Source organism: Salvia hispanica, chromosome 4 (assembly GCF_023119035.1).
Source record: "Salvia hispanica cultivar TCC Black 2014 chromosome 4, UniMelb_Shisp_WGS_1.0, whole genome shotgun sequence".
Lineage (NCBI taxonomy): Eukaryota > Viridiplantae > Streptophyta > Magnoliopsida > Lamiales > Lamiaceae > Salvia > Salvia hispanica.
The window spans coordinates 52,043,505-52,065,165 of record NC_062968.1 but is presented as its reverse complement, the minus strand read 5'-3'; the positions used below and the strand labels follow the sequence as shown (position 1 = coordinate 52,065,165).

The 21,661-nt window shown below is 34.4% G+C and overlaps 3 protein-coding genes and 1 non-coding gene across 5 annotated transcripts; 1 reads left to right on the top strand and 3 right to left on the bottom strand.

The window, feature by feature from the left end:
- The first annotated feature begins 4,947 nt into the window (after positions 1-4,947).
- Positions 4,948-8,768, top strand: LOC125223163 (receptor-like protein 19). 2 transcript variants are annotated; one of them, XM_048126175.1, is made up of 2 exons: positions 4,948-5,928; positions 6,016-8,768. In XM_048126175.1, exons 1-2 carry the CDS (start codon positions 5,208-5,210, stop codon positions 8,607-8,609), a joined length of 3,315 nt encoding a protein of 1,104 aa, XP_047982132.1. In that variant the 5' UTR covers positions 4,948-5,207; the 3' UTR covers positions 8,610-8,768. The 2 variants fall into 2 exon arrangements, with proteins under 2 accessions (XP_047982132.1, XP_047982131.1); XM_048126174.1 differs by having other exon boundaries at positions 4,948-8,768.
- Positions 8,769-10,511: 1,743 nt separating this feature from the next.
- LOC125185673 (RING-H2 finger protein ATL66-like) lies at positions 10,512-11,288 on the bottom strand. The gene has a single exon (XM_048082250.1). It carries the CDS (start codon positions 11,163-11,165, stop codon positions 10,710-10,712), a length of 456 nt encoding a protein of 151 aa, XP_047938207.1. The 5' UTR covers positions 11,166-11,288; the 3' UTR covers positions 10,512-10,709.
- A 292-nt stretch (positions 11,289-11,580) lies between these two features.
- On the bottom strand, positions 11,581-11,654 carry TRNAI-UAU. The gene has a single exon. It is a non-coding gene; the product is annotated as a tRNA-Ile (tRNA).
- A 929-nt stretch (positions 11,655-12,583) lies between these two features.
- On the bottom strand, positions 12,584-13,148 carry LOC125218445 (transcription factor LAX PANICLE 1). The gene has a single exon (XM_048120113.1). The coding sequence runs from the start codon at positions 13,132-13,134 to the stop codon at positions 12,670-12,672; it is 465 nt and encodes a 154-aa protein (XP_047976070.1). The 5' UTR covers positions 13,135-13,148; the 3' UTR covers positions 12,584-12,669.
- Between the last annotated feature and the right edge of the window lie 8,513 nt (positions 13,149-21,661).

The following is a 21,661-nucleotide window of genomic DNA, read 5'->3' as shown; positions in this document are numbered from 1 at the left end:
TTGTATCTGCAACTCGTGATCAAGAGCATCTCCGATCAGTCTCCGGAAGAGATGCCAATCGGGGATTCTCCCACGACAGCAGACGTGAGAGATAGAGATTGAAATTTATGAAGAACACACACTGATGACTTAGAGATATACACTAATACAGAAGATAACATTAAAATCAGATGATTTACAAGGAATGGTTGCAAGCTCTTCTTCATCCTGCTTCTTTCCTAGTCCTAGATGTGGATTCACTGAAACATGGTCAGGAGCATTTTATTCAATATTCATACTAATATTTAGCGGTTAAATTTGGGTTCTGGATATTAAAAATAAATAAATAATCGTGAGAATGTTTTATTACTTCAGCTAGGCATTTTGTCAAGCAGAATGAAGACTTTAGCAGCGGTAGCCAGTAAGCATGGAACCTCCAAACTTAGATTGAATGGTTTGGTTAAAACAGTTAAAACTTAATAATCATTTAAAAATTGGTTTTGGTAAGCAAAATGGTTTATATATAAAAATTGGAATCATGTTAGGCGTTTTGGTATTGGGCTTGATGTTAATAGACCAAATAAAGATAATGGGCCATCAACAAGTTAAATTGGTTAATATTCTTTTAATAGAAAATTATACTAGTAGTATAATGAAATTATAAACTTTTTCCTAATTTAGAACTTTTTCCTAAATTTAAAGAAATTTTATTTTAATTTAATTATAAACTTTTTGTGTTAATTCCTGTGATAGAATTAACTAGTAATATGATATAAAATTGTAGTACTTATAATTTAGAATTCTTATTCAGTAAGTTAAATAATTAATCAAATTCAACAATGATATTAAATTAAATATTTTTTTTATTTATACACACGATGTAACTTGACATTATTCTTTTTTTATATATATTTTGAGTTGTTTATACAAGTGTATGTGTTGTGTGTGTACGGTCTGTGTAAGTATGTATTTGTTTATTGGAACTTGCGCGTGTTATATATGTGTAGTATGTATGTTTTCTATGTATGTTGAGTAATCAATTTTACAACATTTTGAAATTTTTAATATTTATTTTAGCTATAACTTCAAATTATAAAATTGAAATGATCAAACAATTTTGTGATACCGAGCAGTGAATTTGAGATTGCATACTCTAAATTTTATTCTAACCCCCAATTTCATAGTACTATATGCATCCTATATTTTTTCATACTATAAGTTAGTTTTATTTGTAACTTTTCACTATAGATCTTCAACTTAATATTATTAATTTCAATAAAAATCCTATACATCTTCAAGTTAAATTCATAATAAATACTCGTATACCATCTTCACGAAAATATAGTCTTACTTGTGGAAGACATGAATTTTAAATAATACTATGGAACTGATAAAATATAATAAAGAAAAATATAAAACAGGTAATTAAAATAATAGAGTAAAGACGAAAAGTGATAATTTTTTTCAGAACTCTATGTTTTTATAGGATTATTGATCTATAAATACACCATTTCACTCAATTCAATAATTATTCAAAAAATTCAAAATTTTGTAAAACAACATTTTTAGAAGATTACTCTTATGTATAGCTTTCATGAAAAATGATGATAAAAAATTATTCTGTATTTAGCGATCTCCAAATCAACACGCATGCTCTCGAGCATCTCGTGAAGAAACATCTTCTCAAGTGGGGTGTTGGCGGTCTTCCACTCTTGGAAGACCTTGTACATCGATCCCGCGTATGGTTACTGCGAATGGAGAGTGTACTCGAGTGGGGCGGGTGGGAGGGCGGAGGGCTGGACCTCGCGGGGCGATAGGGGGATTCGCCCCTCGCAGCCCGCTGCGCCCGCTTTTGTCCAACCGGGCGGGGGCGACCAGTAAATGAAGGAGGGGATGGAAACTCCTCAGCATCCGGGGGGAGGTCGTGGGATCCGCCGCTGCTGCCGCTGTAGTCGCCGCTATAGTTCAGTCGCTGCTTCTTCGGCCACCCAGCGTCGCACCCCGCCCGGAACTTCTCGGAATCCTTCAGCAACCGGCGCACCGGCCATCATCCAAATCCCACGGGTACCGTGGGAGTCTGAGATCCACTCGTCGCTGGACTGGACTCGTTGTTGTGATCCATCGCTCGATGATGCTCTTGTACAGAAAGTTAGAGAGAGAGAAAACTCGTTAAAACAAGTGGTGCAAATGAAAATGAAACTAAAATCGCGTTTATATAGGTTTTTTAAAAAAAAAATCAAAAATCGGCGCTGGCCGATCGGGCCGCCACAATGGCGGCTAGCCGATCGGCCAGCGACGAGCGATCGGCCAACCCACGCCGAAGCGCTAACCAATTTCTCTCTCGCCGACTGCAATGGTTCGGCTAGCCGGTCGCTAGCCGACCATTGCGGATGCTCATGGTCATGTGATAACTCAGTGTCCAAGCCTCCAAGGAGAAAGCATGCTAAAAAAACAAACTCCAATCACCTCATGCATAGGGGATAAAACGCTTTAATTAGAATGGAAATAACTGGTAAAAAGGAGAAAAAGATTGGTGAGAATTGGTAAATTTCCACAAAATATCAATGTACGGTCAGGTCAAAAGTCACAAAACAGGGCATGCGACTTTGGGTTACTATTATTTGCTGAGCAAGTAGATTTTTATGATTTGAATTGTCTTCTTTTACCCTCGTCGAATTTATACATTTAAGTTAATTACTCTGGCATTTTCTCTAATCTAATTCCACTAGTTATGTACAAATGGAATTAGTTAAATTGCCTATGTAGTATTTTTTTTGGATTTGTTGCCTCGTGTAGTATGTTGGTGTGAAAACATAGAACTACAAAATAAAACTGAGAATACGTTATATATACCCCGTGATTTGATTATTTAACTAATAAACTTCTTTTATCATTATTAAAATTTCTTAATATGTAAAATTTAATATATTAATATACTATTACGATGTCGTTCAGTTCGTTAGACAAGATAATGAAATACTCCGATATGGGATAATCCAAAATAAGACATGTCTAACTTGAATTAGTCATATATATGAATGAATGTAAAATGGATAATCACGAGATACAATGTAATCTTAATATTTTATGAATGGATTAAGATACATCAAAAAAACAACACAACAATAAATAAAACTAGACACATCCTTTAATCACAAGTAATTATAGCAACTAAATAACCCCTACTTTTGCACCTCATTAAATCACTCAACAAAGATAACATCAATATGCCAATACAAAATTTTAGGAGATATTATTTTGTGGGTTAAGTAGTGAGAGAAAATATAAATTTTATAATTGATATGAGAGAGAACTTTTTTCAAAAGAGGAAATGTGATATCTTTTATGGAACAAACTAAAAAAGAAAGTGTGACATCTACTATTAGATAGAGGGAACGGAGGGAGTACAAAACTAAGGGAAATTTGCAAAGGTTAAGTAGGAAATTAAGACTGGTGGGTATAAATTCACTGTCAATAGAAAAAGAATCTTAAAAGTCTAAAATGTTGAGCTACCAACTCGTTTTTATTCACTCTCGTCACTTTCTTTCTACTCAAGTAATTTGTTTTCTATTTGTATTCACTATTTTATTTGCCATTAAAAAATTTAAATTCAAATCCCACCACCACAAATGACTATTGACATAGAATATATTGTACAAGAAATGAATAGCACAAACTATTTTTATGTTAGTGTATATTACTTAGAAGATTATGAACCTAAAGTTGTTTCAAATTCAGCCTATGTATTTAGTCTGAAGCTAATAAAACAAAGCGAATTAAATACGATAAAAATGCATATATTACACATGAATCGCGAATTAAATTTGTCATAATTCGAGACAATAATTTGTCTCAGTTAAAAGTAAATGAAGTTTCCTTATGCTTCTAAACGTGAGTACTGCATATATAATTGCTCTGAGCTATGATTAAATAATGCTTATACATGAAGTCAACCTCTATGTTAGGTAATTTTATCAAATCTACATAATTGTATTAAGTTATTAGCCACCCAATACAATGCGGACGGAGCTGTCATGTTTATTTTAATCAGTTAATTAATCACTACAAGTGTTCTCTTGATTTAATTGGAATCTCCATGGAAAGCTTGACCACTACAAACCTTACCTTTATTTAAACAAAGAACATATCATATCAATCAATAAGACAAATAAATGAATTCAAAAAACACAATTGGAAACGTTGAACTTTCGTCTCCTTTTAATCTTTTAAACGAAACCATGGACAGTTTGGTCGATGGGATTGAAGAGTAAGAGAAAATGGGCCAAACCCACTTAGCACTATCGAACAAAAAAAGAACTTGTTTTCTCAAGACGGCTATAGATATTTTACACGAGGTAATACTAAGATATACTCCAAAAAAGTGAAATAAAGTGAAAAAATACATAATTTTTAATTTGTAGTATAGTAAATTTCCCATAAAATTCACTTTCGCCCAAATTTAATCCTATGTGGCGCACCAGGATGTTCACGTCATCGGACCGCCGATTTTGTAAAAGACGTAGTTTGTAGGACGAACTTATAAAAACACAAACTTTTATTCACATGTGTATATTTTAATCACATTTAAAGTTCGTGATAAAAATCTGAATCGGCCAAGAGTTCGATGATTTTTTGGCTATTAACCCTATGAAATAAGCCAAAATAAACTTTGTCAAGGCTTGGGGGCCACGTAACAGGCTAAGTTTTTTATAGAAAGGGCAATAGAACAAAATATAAAAATAAACATTGCGTCTAGTCATGAGCAAATAATAAGAATACTACTAGTCCTAAATGTATAGAATAGCATTCCTCGTAAATAATATTCCACTTGTGACTATGGCTAAGTCTTCGTTTTGGTAAAACCTCACTTAATAAGAAGGATCCAAAGTCAGACCAAACCAATAAACTAATGGAGGGGCCGACATTAAACGCGTTGAATAAAAGATGTACAATCAAACACAAAACACACACAAAACAGAAAACACGTAGTTAACCATTTTTTACCTTGAAAAAATGGAAACTCCATCGCTGACCATTCAATCAATCTATCCCTTCCTCAAACATTTCTGCCAACCCTTTTCTCCTTTGCTTCTCTCTCAAACAAGTCTTCGCCACGCCAAAACCGAAAGTTATTTGCTTTGATTTCATTGAAAGGTGTAGCCGATGGACTATATCCATACAACTCCATCACTAGACATGTTTATGGGAGCTTCTTCCTACTCAAACCAATGATGAGAACTCCACACTTTCTTCCATGCCTTCTTTTCTTATCCCTGTTCCAAATCTTAATTCCACTTCTTGTTTCCGGCCAATGCAACGACGATCAAAGATCGACGTTGCTGCAGCTAAGGAGCACCCTTGAGTATAATTCCACTTATTCCACCAAGTTGGTGACATGGAACCAAAGTGATGACTGCTGCATATGGGGAGGAGTAGGCTGTGATCGTGCAGGCCGTGTGATCAGCTTGAACTTGGAGAACGAGGCCATTTCTGGAGGGATCGACAATTCGACTGCTCTTTTCAGTCTTCAATCTCTTGAAAGCCTAAATCTGGCTTTCAACATGTTCAAGCGTGCGCAGATTCCAAAGGGGCTTCAAAATCTGACCAATTTGTCATACCTTAATTTGTCAAATGCTGGTTTTGGCGGACAGGTTCCGATTGAACTTGCAGAGATGAGAAGCCTTGTTACTCTTGATCTGTCCACCTTGTTTGGAGGAGCTCTAGTACTTGAGAATCCAAATCTGCGGGGGCTTGTTCAGAATCTTCCAAGGCTGAGAGAACTTTATCTTGACAATGTCAACATTTCTGCTCAGAAAAGTGACTGGTGCCAAGCATTGTCTTCTTCTCTACCCAACTTAATGACGCTGAGCTTACGCAGCTGTGGTCTATCAGGCCCTCTTGATCCTTCACTTGCAGGGCTTCATTCTCTGTCAGTTCTACGCCTTGATGGGAACAATCTATCAACAACTGTACCGGAGTTCATTGCAAAATTTTCAAATTTGACAATCTTGACTCTGGGAAATTGCTTTCTGCAAGGTATCTTTCCAAACGCCATCTTTCAGGTACCCACTCTACAGATTCTTGATTTTTCCACCAATGAGAATATCAGTGGAACCATTTCGAATCTTCCAGCGAACAGTTCTTTAAGGACTATGGTGCTTAGCTACACTAATATGTCAGGTCGGTTGCCGGACTCCATTGGCAATCTGAAAATGTTATCTAAGATAGAGATTTCTAGTTGCAACTTCACTGGGTCGATTCCGACTGCCATCTCCAATCTAACAGAGCTAGTCAATGTGGATTTTTCCCTCAACTCTTTCATTGGTTCAATACCCCCTTTTAGGATGTCCAGTAAATTGGCATACCTAGATCTCAGTCGCAATTCTCTAACCGGTTCACTTTCTTCCAACCATTTTGAAGGCCTCTCAAGTCTTGAGTATATAAACTTAGGTTCCAATTCTTTGAATGGGAGCATTCCTTCTTCTCTGTTTGGTCTCCCTTCACTTCAGAGGCTTCTTCTTTCCAACAACACATTTAATGGCCAGATTGAGGAATTTCAAATTCCGAATCCCTCTAATCTGGATACAGTAGATTTAAGTGGGAACCAGCTTGAAGGGTCCATTCCAGATTCCTTCTTCAAACTTGAGGGGTTGAGTGTACTATCACTTTCTTCAAACCTCTTCAATGGCACCTTAAAGCTGGAAAAGGTTCAAAGGTTTCCAAACCTCACAAGACTGGAGCTTGGATACAACAACTTGTCTGTTGATACAAGCAGCAGCAATTCAAGTTCATCCGAGTATCCCCAGCTAAGCCGGTTAAATCTAGCTTCCTGCAACTTGTCCAACTTCCCTGATCTCAGAAATCAATCCAAACTTATATTTCTGGACCTCTCAAAGAATAATATCAAGGGAGAAGTACCTAGTTGGATTTGGAACCTTGGAAATGGATCTCTCATTCATTTGAATCTTTCTAGTAATTTCCTGGTAGATCTCCAAAGGCCTTTCGAAATCCCTCTTTTTCTTGCAGTTCTAGACTTACACACAAACAAACTTAGAGGTGAGTTCCCACTGCCGCCAGCATCAGCTACCTATGTAGACTACTCGACCAATAACTTTCAGCAGGCCATTCCCGTTAACATAAGTGGCTTTACTTTGTTTGCACTGTTCTTCTCTCTAGCAAACAATAGCCTTAGTGGAACAATTCCTGAATATCTTTGCAATGCATCTTACCTTCAAGTTCTAGATTTGTCTGACAACAACTTGAGGGGTCATATACCAAATTGCCTAGTAAAGAGTTCTACTCTTGGAGTGCTGAATCTGAGGAGAAATAAAATCAGTGGTGAGATACCAGATTTGTTTTCTTCCACCTGTGGTTTAAAAACATTGGACCTCAGTGGAAATAACCTAGGAGGAAAACTCCCACTGTCCATGGCCAACTGCACATCTTTAGAAGTCTTGAATGTTGGAAGCAACAAGATTGAAGATACATTCCCATGCAAGCTGAAAGATTCTTCTGGCTTGCGCGTTCTTGTTCTGCGCAACAACAAATTTTATGGGAATATCAGTTGTTCTGAGGTCAACGGGAGCTGGCCAAATCTTCAAATCATTGATATAGCTTCCAATAACTTCAGTGGTCCAATAAATCCGAAGTATATAAAAAGTTGGAAAGGAATGATGCTAGAGAATGGCACAGAGTTGAGGGGACGCCACATACGCTTTGATTTTCTGATTAACTTGTACTACCAGGATGCAGTAACAGTTACTATCAAAGGCCTAGAGCTGGAGCTTGTCAAGATTTTGACAGTCTTCACTGCTATCGATGTCTCTTGCAATAATTTCAGCGGGGACATACCCCATACAGTTGGAGATCTCAGCTCACTTTATGTTCTCAACTTATCACACAATTCATTCTCAGGTGCAATTCCAAGCTCCATTGGAAATCTGAGTCAGCTTGGATCACTGGATCTTTCAGACAATCAGCTGACAGGGAAAATACCACAAGAGCTTGCAAAACTGAACTTTCTCTCGTTCCTGAACTTATCTTACAATAACTTGTATGGAATGATCCCAACAGGTAGCCAATTTCAAACCTTTTCAGCAGAAAACTTCGAAGGAAATTCTGGGCTGTGCGGATTTCCTTTGGACAAAAGTTGTTCATCTGTTAAAGCATTGCCAACACCGAGATGGAAAAACATAGATTTCAACTGGCAATTCATATTTATCGGCTTGGGATATGGAGTTGGAGTGTCATTGATTCTTGCACCTCTTGCATTCTCCAAGGAGTGGAGGGAAAAGTGTGAAGAGCAAATGGATCAATTTTTGAAGCTGCTCTATCCGAGATATGGATTCAGTTACGTCAGATATGATGACAAGGTTGAGGTGATAAAAAAGTATGAAGATCATGAGATGACAGATGATGATGAAGACGATGATGATGAAGATGATGAAGACGCGGGAAGCATAATACAAAGCGGAAGATTCTGCATTTTTTGCACGAAACTCGACACTCAGATCAAAATAGTGATGCATAATCCCAATTGTACATGTCATTTCTCGCCTCCCAGAATCTCTTCCACACCCACATCATCATCATCATCTAGCTTACTAGTCATATATCGCTCAAGCTTTTGAATCTTCTCTTCTTCCTTTTTTTGCTTGGTTCTTCATTCTGTATAGATACATAGATAGGTAGGTGCATTTTCTCAGCAATTTTTGGAGAATTTGTTTATGAAGCAATTGTTACTCACTCTGTCATTCAGAAGAAAAGAAACCTTTTGTCAGTTTATTTGACATCACAGAGTAATTTCGTCGAATATATTATGTGCTTAACCCCAATTTACAAAAGAAAAATATTGAGATTTCGAAGTATATAAACATGAACATAACATAAACATAAATTTGGCAGAACAAAGTGAAGAAGTGAACCTCGTTGGAGACATTATCCAGCAGGCACAACTGAATTGATAGCGCACGAGGTGGAATTTTGTTTTCGAACGTTATATGAGCAGGAAATTTCTTAACTGTCCAAATAAAGGAGGGAGTGATCCGTAGATGCATAACACAATTTACTTTGGGGCTTACACCATTTTACCAAAATTATATGCATATAATTTTGGGCATATAAATTTGCTCTTTTATTGGGTCTGTTACGGTCCATTTTCCAGCCCACCATCCCCAATCCGTATTCTCTAATGTAGGGTTTGGGAAAAATACTGAAATATCGAAATACCGGTCTTATTGTACCGAAAAAACATCGAAAATATCGAATTTTCGGTATACCGTGACTTTCGGTATGGTATGATACCTTACCGAAAGATTCCGGTAAGGTAACGGTATGAATTTTCAAATACCGCGGTATACCGCTGCATACCGAAATTCGGTATATATCGTAAATTAAGGTATGTACTGTAAATTAAGGTATATACCACAAAAATATAAACAAAATTATATATAAAATATATTTTATATATTTTTAAATTATAAAATCTATTGTGAAATATAAATATAATTATGAATAAATTATATTTAATTTATTTTTAAAATTATAAATTATAAATAATATTATAAAAACTCTAATTTTCTATTTTAATTGATGTTGAAAGTCAGGTATACCGCAAAAGTAAGATATACCGAACTTCGGTACGGTATACCGAAAATGAGGTACGGTATCGGTATGGAAATTTGTCATACCGAAAATAAGGTATACCGAAGTTCGGTATACCGAAAACTTTGGTAAGATAAAGGTATGACTTTTTCGCATACTGTATTTACGGTAAAGTATACGGTATGGTAGTTTCGGTAAGGTATACCTTACCTACCCACCCCTACTTTAATGTGATAGAGTACATTATTTCAATAAATATACTACTACTACTACTATATAAATTATTACCGAAAAATATATTCCCCCATCCCTAAAATTTGTTGCCTATTTTCATTTTCCTCCGACCGAAAAAATTGTTATCTTTTAGTTTTACATTTTTTTTTTTTCAGTGGACCCATATTCTACTAATCTATTATCACTCACATTTTATTATAAAATTAATACTATATAATTTACTATTTTTTTAGGTCACTTTCTATTACAATTTTTTAATATAAATTTTGATTAGTAATGTTTTTTTATTTAGAAGTCAATAATTTGAATCACCTAAAAAGTATGTGTCTGAGTCGGTGAGTGTATTATGCAAATCTAAAAGATTGATTAATGTCAACATAGATAAACTAAATTCAAAGTATTTTCTCTAGTAAAATGAGTAATAATTTTTATAGATCGATAATAATCTTGAATGTCAGCTTTATATGTGTTATTATAGCGCTTGCTACTTAGATCTTAAAATGTTTGAAAATTTTGAATGTCATATGTCAGTTTTATTCTCATTTGTAGCGCTTACTAGGACTACTATTTAGTCGAATCACCACTTATTACAAAACTCATTGCAATCCCCAGATTGATCTTTAAAGTTTTAAAATTATCAAATCAATGAAGACACTTTAGAAGTGAATGATTCGATCGATTAAATAATTGCCAAAACCAAATAATTTATATCAATACGTGTTCGATATCGATTTACACCACACACTTAAAAATTCACACGGATGCAAAAGCTCCAATAATTGTGCGACTAAACTAATAATAATTCACCAAAATTAAAATTCAGCAAAGCCTGATTGCTTTATATGAAAAGAAGAATAGTGCTATTCCGCGCTGGCGCAAACAGCCACATCAATTCAAGGCAAAGGCACCACCCACATCCCCGCCTCGAGCGAGTCAACCCGGTGCACGCAGCCTCTGCATAGCGGGCAACTCGAGCGAGTCCTGAGCCACTCGTCGACGCAGTCCGAGTGGAAGCCGTGGCGGCAGAGCGGCAGGACCTTCACCCTCTCCCCCTCCTGGAAAATGCTCAGGCAAATGGCGCACTCGGCGCCGCCGTGGCTGGGCTTCATGGCGAAGGAGGAGACGGGGAGGGAGCTGATGGAGGCGGGGTCGAGCCCCGCCTCCGGCAGCGCGGTGGAGGCGGCGTGGTGGCGGCGGCGGGCGCAGGCGTAGATGAAGTAGAGGAAGAGGAAGGTGGTGAAGAAGACGAAGAAGAGGCAGAGGGAGCCGAGGAGGGGGTTTTTGGCGTTGATCTTGTTGTTGTCTTTGAAGTCGGGGAAATGGATCGGCTCGAAGTTTTGGGAAGCCATGCATCAAGATCAACTAGTGTAGTGTGTGTGTTGTGTAAAGTGGAGGTGGAAAATCTATGTAAAGATGAGTGTAAATATGGGTGTTAGATATCCTACTTTACTACTTGGCATAGTACTTTTGCATTTTATGTAGTTTGTTGTTGATATATGTCAAGTTTAAGGAAACGTTTTATATAGTTTAGATTTAGTATACAACATCAAATAAAGTCATCATCGTGTAAAGTTACACCCTCAGTATCCACAAATAAATACTCTCTTTTCCACACATCAAAAAACATTCATATGTCATATTCAAACTCTGGACCAGATGATATTTAACGAAGCCGTTTAAAATTTAAACAATACTATTAATAAAACAATGAACAATTATTGGAAAACACTTCAAATTAAGCAAAAAACAACAACTATTTACAATTGGTCCCGGCGGGGCTCGAACCCGCGACCTTCGGCTCATAAGACCAACGCTCTAACCAACTGAGCTACGGGACCGATGATAATTTGATAAATCTATTTATTTTTATAAAGAATAGTTAGATATCAACAATTCCTTTCAGAAACATTCGTCAAAAATCGTGTTCCTTATGGAGAATACATCAACAGGATTATAATATAGCTCAACAACTGAAGAGAAAATTGACTTGATTTGATAATTAAGTTCTTTCACGGTTGCACCTCATTAATTGCATGTTAAAAGGTTAACTTTAGTTATTCGATTTTAATTAATCCTCCCCTTTCAACAAGAGGTCCTATATTTTTACTTTTATACTGGTGTGATTATACTTGTTTAATTAATTAGTTATATTTTGCTAGTGCAGGATTATATTGGGATTGACAAGCTCAGGGGGGGGAGGTCCGAGAGTGCTGAAAGTAGCATTAATTAATTAAGGAGATAATGTAAGAGCTTATGTTATATAAAAAAATGATGTATACTTTTGAAATAATTGTACTAATTTCCACACCTGCTGATGTTATGTACCCCATTAATCACTTCACAGAGACTTAATTTATTCAATTTGTCGATGATGCCTAGCCTAATTAAAATGGAAAAAGAGACACTTCTTAATGATTTAATGACGAGCTGGTCATGGTTCGATCCATCTACCTAGCTAAATACATGAGTTGTAATTTGTGAATATATATAATATGCATGGTCTAGTTTATCTTAATTTCTTTATATAATTATGGCTTTCAACTACTCCCACTTTTTTTTATCAATGAATTTGATCAATGCCACAACCAATACTTCATTTTGACTATATTAAGCTCAACAATCTCTACTTTTTTTTTTTTAATCATGACTATATTTAAGCTAGTAGTACTAATAAATGAACTATAATCACAATCATAATAATCATTGCATTTCCCTTCACATCATAATTTTTACAAGCATAGGAAACACTACAAAAATCAAGCACATATCCATATAGCTAGCATACAACTTAAAAGCACATATTCAGCAAATCTTGTTTCCAATTAACCTAGCTAGAGAGAGATAGAGAGGAAATCAGTTCTGCATAGAGGCATCAGAACCCCAAATATGTTCACCGGAAAACCAAGACTCCGGCAACTCCCCGCCCTCCGCAAGCATCCGATCCACGGCGTAGCAATCATCGCACGCCCCACCATCATAATTAAGCGCGGAATGATTCGGTTGAAAGGCGGAAACAGCGGGAGCAGCATCAACCAAGTCGATCATGGCCTGGTGCAGCCAAATCTGATTCTTGAGAAACTTGACATACTGGATCGCTTGCTCAAGCATCGACACCGTGTCCATCCTCGACCCGCCCGGGACCAGGCTCTGCAGAATCTTGAACCTGTCGCTGATGCGGTGCCGCCGCTGCCTCGCTGCCACGCTCTGGGGGTCGGTCGAGAGCTTCACGGCGGCGGCGGGGGCGGCCCTCTTCTTCTTATTCTTCGCCGCGGAAGTGGAGCCGCACGAACTAGGGTTTGAAAAGGAGGAGTGATCCATGTGTGTTTCGAAAGTGTTTGATGGATGGAAAGTTGGGATTTATGATGTTGTGAATGTTTGAAAATGTGATTGTCATCATATATATAGTATACACCGCAGAGTAGGGTTTAGGGTATATATATCTATTGAATGACCCTCACGTGCTCGACTATGGTTGATGCACTAAAATGTTAATGGTGTTGGAATTACTTTAAAACTTTAAATTTGCACTGCTCTTGCAAAATATGGCGAAAGCATCAGATTATTGTGTTTAGGGTTTTATTATAATTACAGTAACTACATAGAGTTTCCAAACTACTCCTTCCGTCCACGAATAGGAGTCTCGTTTTTCCATTTTGGTCCGTCTACGAATAGGAGTCCCGGTCATAATTACCATAAATGGTAAAGAAACAACACATTCCACTAACTCATTCCACTCGCATATCATTTAAAATTAATATATACAAGTGGGACCTTTATTCCACTAACTTTCTTCCACCCACTTTTCTTAACATTTCTTAAAATCCATGCCGTATAGAAATGGGACTCCTATTCGTGGACAGAGGGAGTACTTATGAAAAGTGTGCTTCATTGTTCTGAAGTCATTTTTTTAATATTGTTTATATATTTAATTTCATGAAACCAGAGTTTTTCTGATATCTTTACCGTCCGTTAATTTTTGTGGCATGTTTGCATTAGTTGTTGATTTAGTAACACAACAATATCTTTTTATACCTCATGACATATTCAAAAATAGTGCAATATTTATTACTCCATAAGAGATTTTTTATTTTCAAACAGAATAAATACATAGATATATATAACTAAAATATTTAATTATATTTTTTTGTAACTATTATATTTATAACAAAAAATAAACTTAGTATTAGTAAAAAAAAATTACAATTAATTAATAAGTGGCACTGTATATTCATATATGTGCACAGTGACACATTTCATTGAAAGGCAACCAATCTGTGGCTCGGATTTGTGTGATCACCTATATCTAGCTAGGGCCTAAGACAGTAAAAGTAGTCAAAGCCCTATATATGTATATTTTATACCAAGAGTGCTCCACATTTTGTTCTAAATGAAGTACTATCAAATAATATTCTAAACAAAATTAAAAGGGAAATAAAAAGTTATTTCTAATAGTTTGTTGTGCTAAAAAAAGTGATGCGGCTGACAATTTTATTGATTAACTAGCTAGAATTCACTTCTTATGAGTTATATACTCCACAGTTTAATTTTAAACAAAAAAAAAAAAAAAAACTTTTTAGTAGTGAGTGGTACACGAGTACAAGTGGTTTTTTAGCAATCATTGTTGAAGTCAAGTTGTGTGTGTGGGAGTGGCTATTTGACAAAACGTACTTGATGCAAGTGAAATGTCAAATTAAATGTATGATGTTATTTTTCAATTTGGATTATAGTTATATCTATAAGTACACTCTTTGTCTATATATTTATTTGCAAGTAGATTGTAGCTGAGCAGAAGGGAAAGATTAGGAGGATTGCTGGTGTACTACTTCAGTGTTTGATTAGAATAGAAAAGGATCAAATCCCAATGAAATTATAATGATCACAAAGAGAAAAGAGAGGGGGGCCTTGAGACATCTTGTGCTTTCAAAATAGGACATTTGACGATCGCCATATTGTTTCGTCTTTGTCTTTAGATCCCTAGGATCCAGCATGTCCCTCTCTCTCCTCTTTTTAAATTTTAATGTACACATTTTGAGGGATCAATTTTTGAGATTGGATTGATTTGTCGTAATTTGAATGTAATTTTGAGCAAAATCAAATGGTAACGACGAAAGGGGACGATGGGTGCATTTGGTCATGAACTACATACACTATAGTTATGGTTCATGGTAATATTAATGGTTAAATATCAAACTATAATTTTCGAAAATTGCCAAAAAGCTAAATAGAACGAAAACAACAAAACATTTTGATTTTAATGATAGATTTGATCGGTTTGATTCTTCTAAGTATAAAATTTCAATTGCGTTTCTAAGGAAATAGTCATATAGTAACATTGGAGTGATTAAGAGCCTTTTTCTTCATTCTCACTTAATAAATAATTAGTTGCTTTCTCGCTAAAGACTAAAGAGGAAAGTGAAACCCGAATATCGCTTCTTTTAAAGAACTTTGAAATTTTTTGTCTTTCCTTTTCAAACTTTTGGGAGATTTCGATATCTTGGAACTGTTTATCCTTAAATTGAGTGGTTTTGCGGCTGTAATTAATGTTAATACAAGGTTGTCGTGTCTAATTATAGAAGTATTGTTTTATTTGTTAATTTAAACCTACTATATAGTAGTATTAGGTTAGGTTATGTCCTTTTAGTAAATTTTTTTACTACAGTTTTTTGTAAAAGGTAGAAACAAAGATTTATTATCGCCTTCAATTATATTTTTCGATGCTATTGAGCAAAGGATAATAGGAAAGAAAGTTGAGCAAAAAATTAGTTTAATAGCTTGTCGGTTTTGCCAAAAAAAACAAGTACTTGTAGGCTTTGGACAAGTATATAACTACATAAGTAAATTATAAAACACTCTCTACGTTTCATTTGAAATATCTCTCCTTTTGGATAGACACTATAAGGAAAATGAGATCAGAGCATAAGGAGTATGGACTCATCACTCATGTGTATATATTTTTAAAAGAAGTTATATAAAGAGAATTACTACAAAACTAACTATATGACTAGAAGTTCTTAAAATTTTCTAAAATAAAATGGATCTCTTCAAATAAAACCACTCAAAAAAGAGTGAAACATTTCGATTTTGACATAGAGAATAAAATGAATCAAGTAAAAGATAAATAGGCCAATGTAAAATTATTGCTCTCAAATGTTAATGAAAATATAAATTTATAACACTGTATTTTGTATTTTTAACACGGCTCTTGTCACACTATATAATGCTAAAGTAATAAGACAAACACTTAACCAAAATGTGATAAACTCACAAATTGGTTATTCACTATTTTTTATTGGACCATAAAATATTTATGAAAATGTAATCTATAACGCGTCATCTAATTAACAAACAAACAAGCATCTTATACACACACACATATTCACATAGATATAGTTAATAATTTCCAACACTCCCATGTGTTTTGTACTTATAAGGTTGAAATTTGGGTCCAATGCATGTTACCGTTACATCATAGTCGATGACTCTCTCGTAAAACAAATGTGCTCATTTATGGACTAGCATTAACTATAGTTTTCTTCATTAATTATTCATTTGTTTCCCTTATATAAAAGTCGAATAACTAAGATCCAATTCAATTCATATACTAAAAAAATACTATGAATCATATGAATATGATCATAGTATGAAGTTCAACTTAATCATCGAGTTTTAAAATACTAAATCAATAGAGTTTTAAAAAAATTACTATTAATTTTTAACATTTTTCCATCTTGATTATTGTTGGACCCGGTATTTTCTTTTTCATTTTCAAAAAAAAAAAATCTTGTCGTTTCATCTAGAGTTTGTTATTGTGCATTTATAGCTCCGCCTCCCGGCATCTGCAGACGCAGATAGATCTCTATTATGTAATTAATGTAGAAATGTCCCACTTCAACGAAAATATAAATTTATGTAAATAAATACTTACATTTCTATACTATCTGTGCATAGTCATGGAAGAAATTAAATCTACTAGTCAGTAGTCACTTAAATTTTAAATTATTAGTACTTTATTTACTAACTATATACATGTGAAAACTCGAATGTGATTTTTATATCACACTACTCGACTAAAATTAATTACTGTAATTAATTAACTCGGATTTATATGAATGTATATAAGCGCTTAGAGTTGTGATAAATGTTGAACTAATTTTGAAGATCGAACTAGATACCAAATTAGAGCCATTAGATTTTGTTTTTTTTGATGAAATTCGCTGATGTAAAAATTATTTCGGTCTTCATTACAAGCTCAATTTACTTCATTCTAGCATGTTTATTACTTCATTCTGGTACGTAATACCTAAAAATTACAGTATGTTTTTACTTACTTCCAGTAGGTTTTGAAATGACTCAATGCATGCTTCATTCGAATTCATTGAACTGAGTTTTTACTTTTTTTCACTTTAAAAAATACAATTCATTCCAATAGGTTTATTATTTCATTCAAAAACGTTATTACTTCATTGGACAAGTATTTACTTCATACTTCAAATGTTTCTACACACACTTCCTTCAAATAGTTTATTATATAATTCAATGTGCTTATTACACCATTCAATTAGGCTATTACTTCATTTTGTTGTCATAACTGGAATTTCGGGATTATCACAACATCGACGAGAGAGTCTTGTTGTTTTTTCGCTCGAAACAGCATGTATGTATTGGAATTAAGTAATAATCATATTTTAATGAAGTAAAAACCTACTGAAATGAAGTATTTAATATATTCTGGAATGAAGTTAAATCCTCATAATATTTTATGACTTATTTGCCCTGGGCTGAAGTAAAAGAGGCTCGTGATGAAGGCGGAAAATAATTTATACATTTGCACATCTCATCCATAAATTATTAAATCTAAAAACCCTAATATGGTCTAATTCTGTGGTTCGACAATAAGGAGTGAATTTGCATATAACGGGACTATGCTTGCTTATATATATAAAAATATATCGACCCCACGTCAATGGATGCCTATTGTACGTAGTAGCTTTATAGTAAAAAATCTCGACTTGTTAAATGATCTCTTACCAAATGAAATTAATTTATTTATAAATTCGCAGCATCAAACAACATCAGAAACAGTGGATGCAGTCAAATAATGTAAAAATATTTTAGTCATTATAGTACTTATTTTAATAGTATATCCCCTTTTAAAGTTCGACATCTTAGGCTGTCAAATCGTTTTTACATCATGAATTATAAATTTCTAACCTACTTTCAGAAAAGCAATTTTTGGAGTGTATCAATCTCTATAACAACAATACAATGAAAAAAAAATGGATGCATCTCTTAACTTGAATCTCATCGTGTGCGAAAAATAATACTCACTTTACTATAATTAGTTTATTTCCAGTTCATTGAGTTGAGTGATTGGTCTATTTTTTGTATTTGTGATTCTATTTTTCCACTAAATATACAAAGTATGTCACATAATGCATTCAAATATTTGTATACACGATTAGAAAACAAAAGAATTCAACATAATTTGAGAATTAAAAATTGGAAAAAAGATGTGGGAGTGAAATAGCAGCATAATGAGTAGTTGAGGGAGTTGGTGAAACCCTAATTATTGTAACTTGTTCTATGCAATTTCTTTACCTGCTTTAATTTAACTGTCCAATCACCAATCCTAACTCCGAAAATTACCATCCAATCAATTCACACACTAGGTCTTTCATTATTCTTTTCTTTTGAACTGCATAATTTATGCATGAAAAATATCAAAGGAGCTAATTAAATTAATCGATTTATTTTATAATAAAAGGTATAATTCCCTTATGGCAGCAAAATTAATAAATGAAACAAAAACTGTTTTTTTTTTTTAATTTTGTTTTATCTTATTTGAATGGAGTTGTTGTTCTCCTGTGACTGTAATTCTGTAAATACGTGAAATTTATAACATGCGATTGGATGGATAGTTGGAAAAACATGATGATGATGTTTGTGTGAATTAATTTGTATGATTAGACAGTTTAATTAAACACATATCAAAAGAAGATAAAACTATGACAAACAAACAGTGATTCACAGAGTTCTTGATATCTGCGTTCACATAAATCATTTCATTTTGCTTGACGGTGAAAGAAGTTGGTTGGCATTGATGGACCTGATTTTGATTATGATTATTCAGTTTCTCATAAACCCCGCTTAATTGAATACTCCTTCCTTCGTCTCTTTATAGTTGAATCATGTTCTTTTTGTATTGTCTCATTATACCTGAGTCATTTCCTTTTTTGGCTAAAAGTATTTTTACTCTCTCTTTATTTTTGTACCTTAATCCTTTCAACTTTATTCTTCTTTTACTTAACTCATTTAAAACAATTTTTCTCAAATCTTATGTCCAACAGAAATGTCTCTACTAAAAAAAGTCAGAAGGAGTATTAATTTAGTTTGTTTTTGTTGAATTTAAATGAAACATTTAAATACTTAAAAAATTGACCATTACTCAACTACTTGAAAAAAACAGTATAAATATAACGTGACTATGGTTTGTTCTGGAAAAACAAAGGTTAATATGGGGTAAAATAAAAAAGGTGGAGTACTTAATAAATATTATGACTTTAGATTCTTATAGACATTGTAAAAATCTCTATAAACACATGTATACTCCATAAAAAGTACTACCTCCGTCCATAATTTAAAGTATGATTTCGATCTGATGCGAGTTTTAATAAATGTGAAAGAAAAATTGATTGAAAAATTAGTGAAATGCAAGTTTCACTTTATATATTGTTTTATATTACAATGTCAGTGTTATGAGTTAGTGAAAAGTGGAGTCTACTTACCAAAAATATGAAAAGTAAATGTGGACATTATTTTCTAGAACGAACCAAAGTGGCAAATGTGAACATTATTTCGTGGACTGATAGAGTATGAAATTTGAATTCACATAAATGTAGAATATATAAAGATAGAGTACTCCCTCTGTCCCATAATTGATGACATACTTGGAAATTACACGAGATTTTATGAGATGTTGTTTTGTGTGTTAGGTGGAGAGAAAAAAATTCTCCTAGTATATTTATATTAACGTGAGAAAGTTTTTTCCAAAAAAGAAATATGACATCTTTTTTGGGACAAACTAAAAAGAAAAGTGTGACATCTATTATGAAGCGGAGGGAATTTTAAATATTAATTTTTTGCAATTAAATATCATTTGAATTTGTACATATCTTAATACTTACTCATGCATAATGATGCATTATTTTTTAGCACTAAATAAACCTGCAAGTATACAAAGTATATATAGTATAGCCAAAGGTCAGTACCAGATATCGAACACGGGGAAGGTAAACACAAAGTGTCTATCCTCTACTATGACTCAATTACTATCTGGAAAAGCAGTAGGTTTTGGAAAACTTTTGAAAACTAAAAACAATAAAAAGCATATAACAACTAAATGCAAATAAAACACGAAGATAATCGATAGAGATAAGGGAATCCCAGGGATGTGCGTTCACAGTTATGGTTATACAAGTTCCAAACTACAATACCCTAGCACAATTATTACTTTGATAGAACGAGTCACATAGCTTATGCTCATGCGATACAAACGTTGATTACAAAATTAGGGTTGTCAATCCTAACACGTAACTCCAAAAAGCTCCTAAGACCCTTGAAAAATCCTCACTCTCAATTAACAATGCCGTTTTAAGGGAAGCTAACTGTAGCGTCTACTAAGTGGATCTAACTCGCTAGAACTCTGTCACAGTTATGAAGCAAGTTATATTAAATCATACACAATTGTGTCACTCAATCATGCAGCATCAAGATTAACTTAGGGAAGAAACAAAGTAAAAACAAAACGAATATTAAATAGAAAATTGGAATTGTATAACCAAAATCGTTACTAACACATCCCTAGAATCCTATGAGTTTAGTTACACATAATGAAATAAGCTAAACACATAGATTGAAGGGAAGACAATTTGAACATAAAACTAAAGCAAATAAAACCCGTAGGTTGAATCCTTGTCGTTCTTGATGTTCTTGAAATCCTTCTCCAACTCCTTGCACAAATGAAGTACTCTAACTCTTGATCTCTATGAATTATTTTGCAAGTAGAAGCTCTCTAATTTGATGAAGCTTGAGGTCTTATTTATAGGGGAAAGCCAATCCTTGTTGTAGAAGGAAACGATCTCCAAAATATGGTAAATCTTGGAGCAAATCTAGGGCATCTCGGATTCACCGCCTTTCTTCGGCAGACCGCTGCACCTTGGCCGGCGGTCGCCGCGTTGGAGTCCAAAGAGTCTGTTTCCTCGGCGGAGGACCGCCGCACGACTTCCGGCGGTCGCCGGACGAGACTTCTCTTCCAAGCGTATATTTCCGAGGCGGACCGCTGCATTGATCTGCCCGCCGGGCGCCGGCGGTCGCCGTCTGATTCCAGATTTCCAGACTTTGCGTTTTGGCTCCCTTTTTCGGCTCAATTATGCACGTTTCTCACAAAACACGTCAAAATACCAAAACAGAAAAAATATGCAAATAATGGACGTGTAGAGTGACTTTGACATAAAAAACGGACCAAATAATGGCCTTAAAATAGTGCAAAATCCGAGCATATCACATATTCATGTCTTACAAATCCTCCGAATAACAACTACTAATACTATTGTTCTTGCATATTATCCCCTTTGTCCCACTTTGAAAGTTTCGTTTGAGTTCGACACGAATTTTAAGAAATATAAAGGAAAATTGATGAAAAAAATAGTGGAATGTGAGTCCTACTTTTATATATTACAGAGTAGTTTTATAATAAAAATGTAAGTGGAAAAAGATCAGTAGAATATGTGTCTATTACCATTTATGGAATATTTCAATCGGGACTCTAAAGTGGGACATCAAAAAA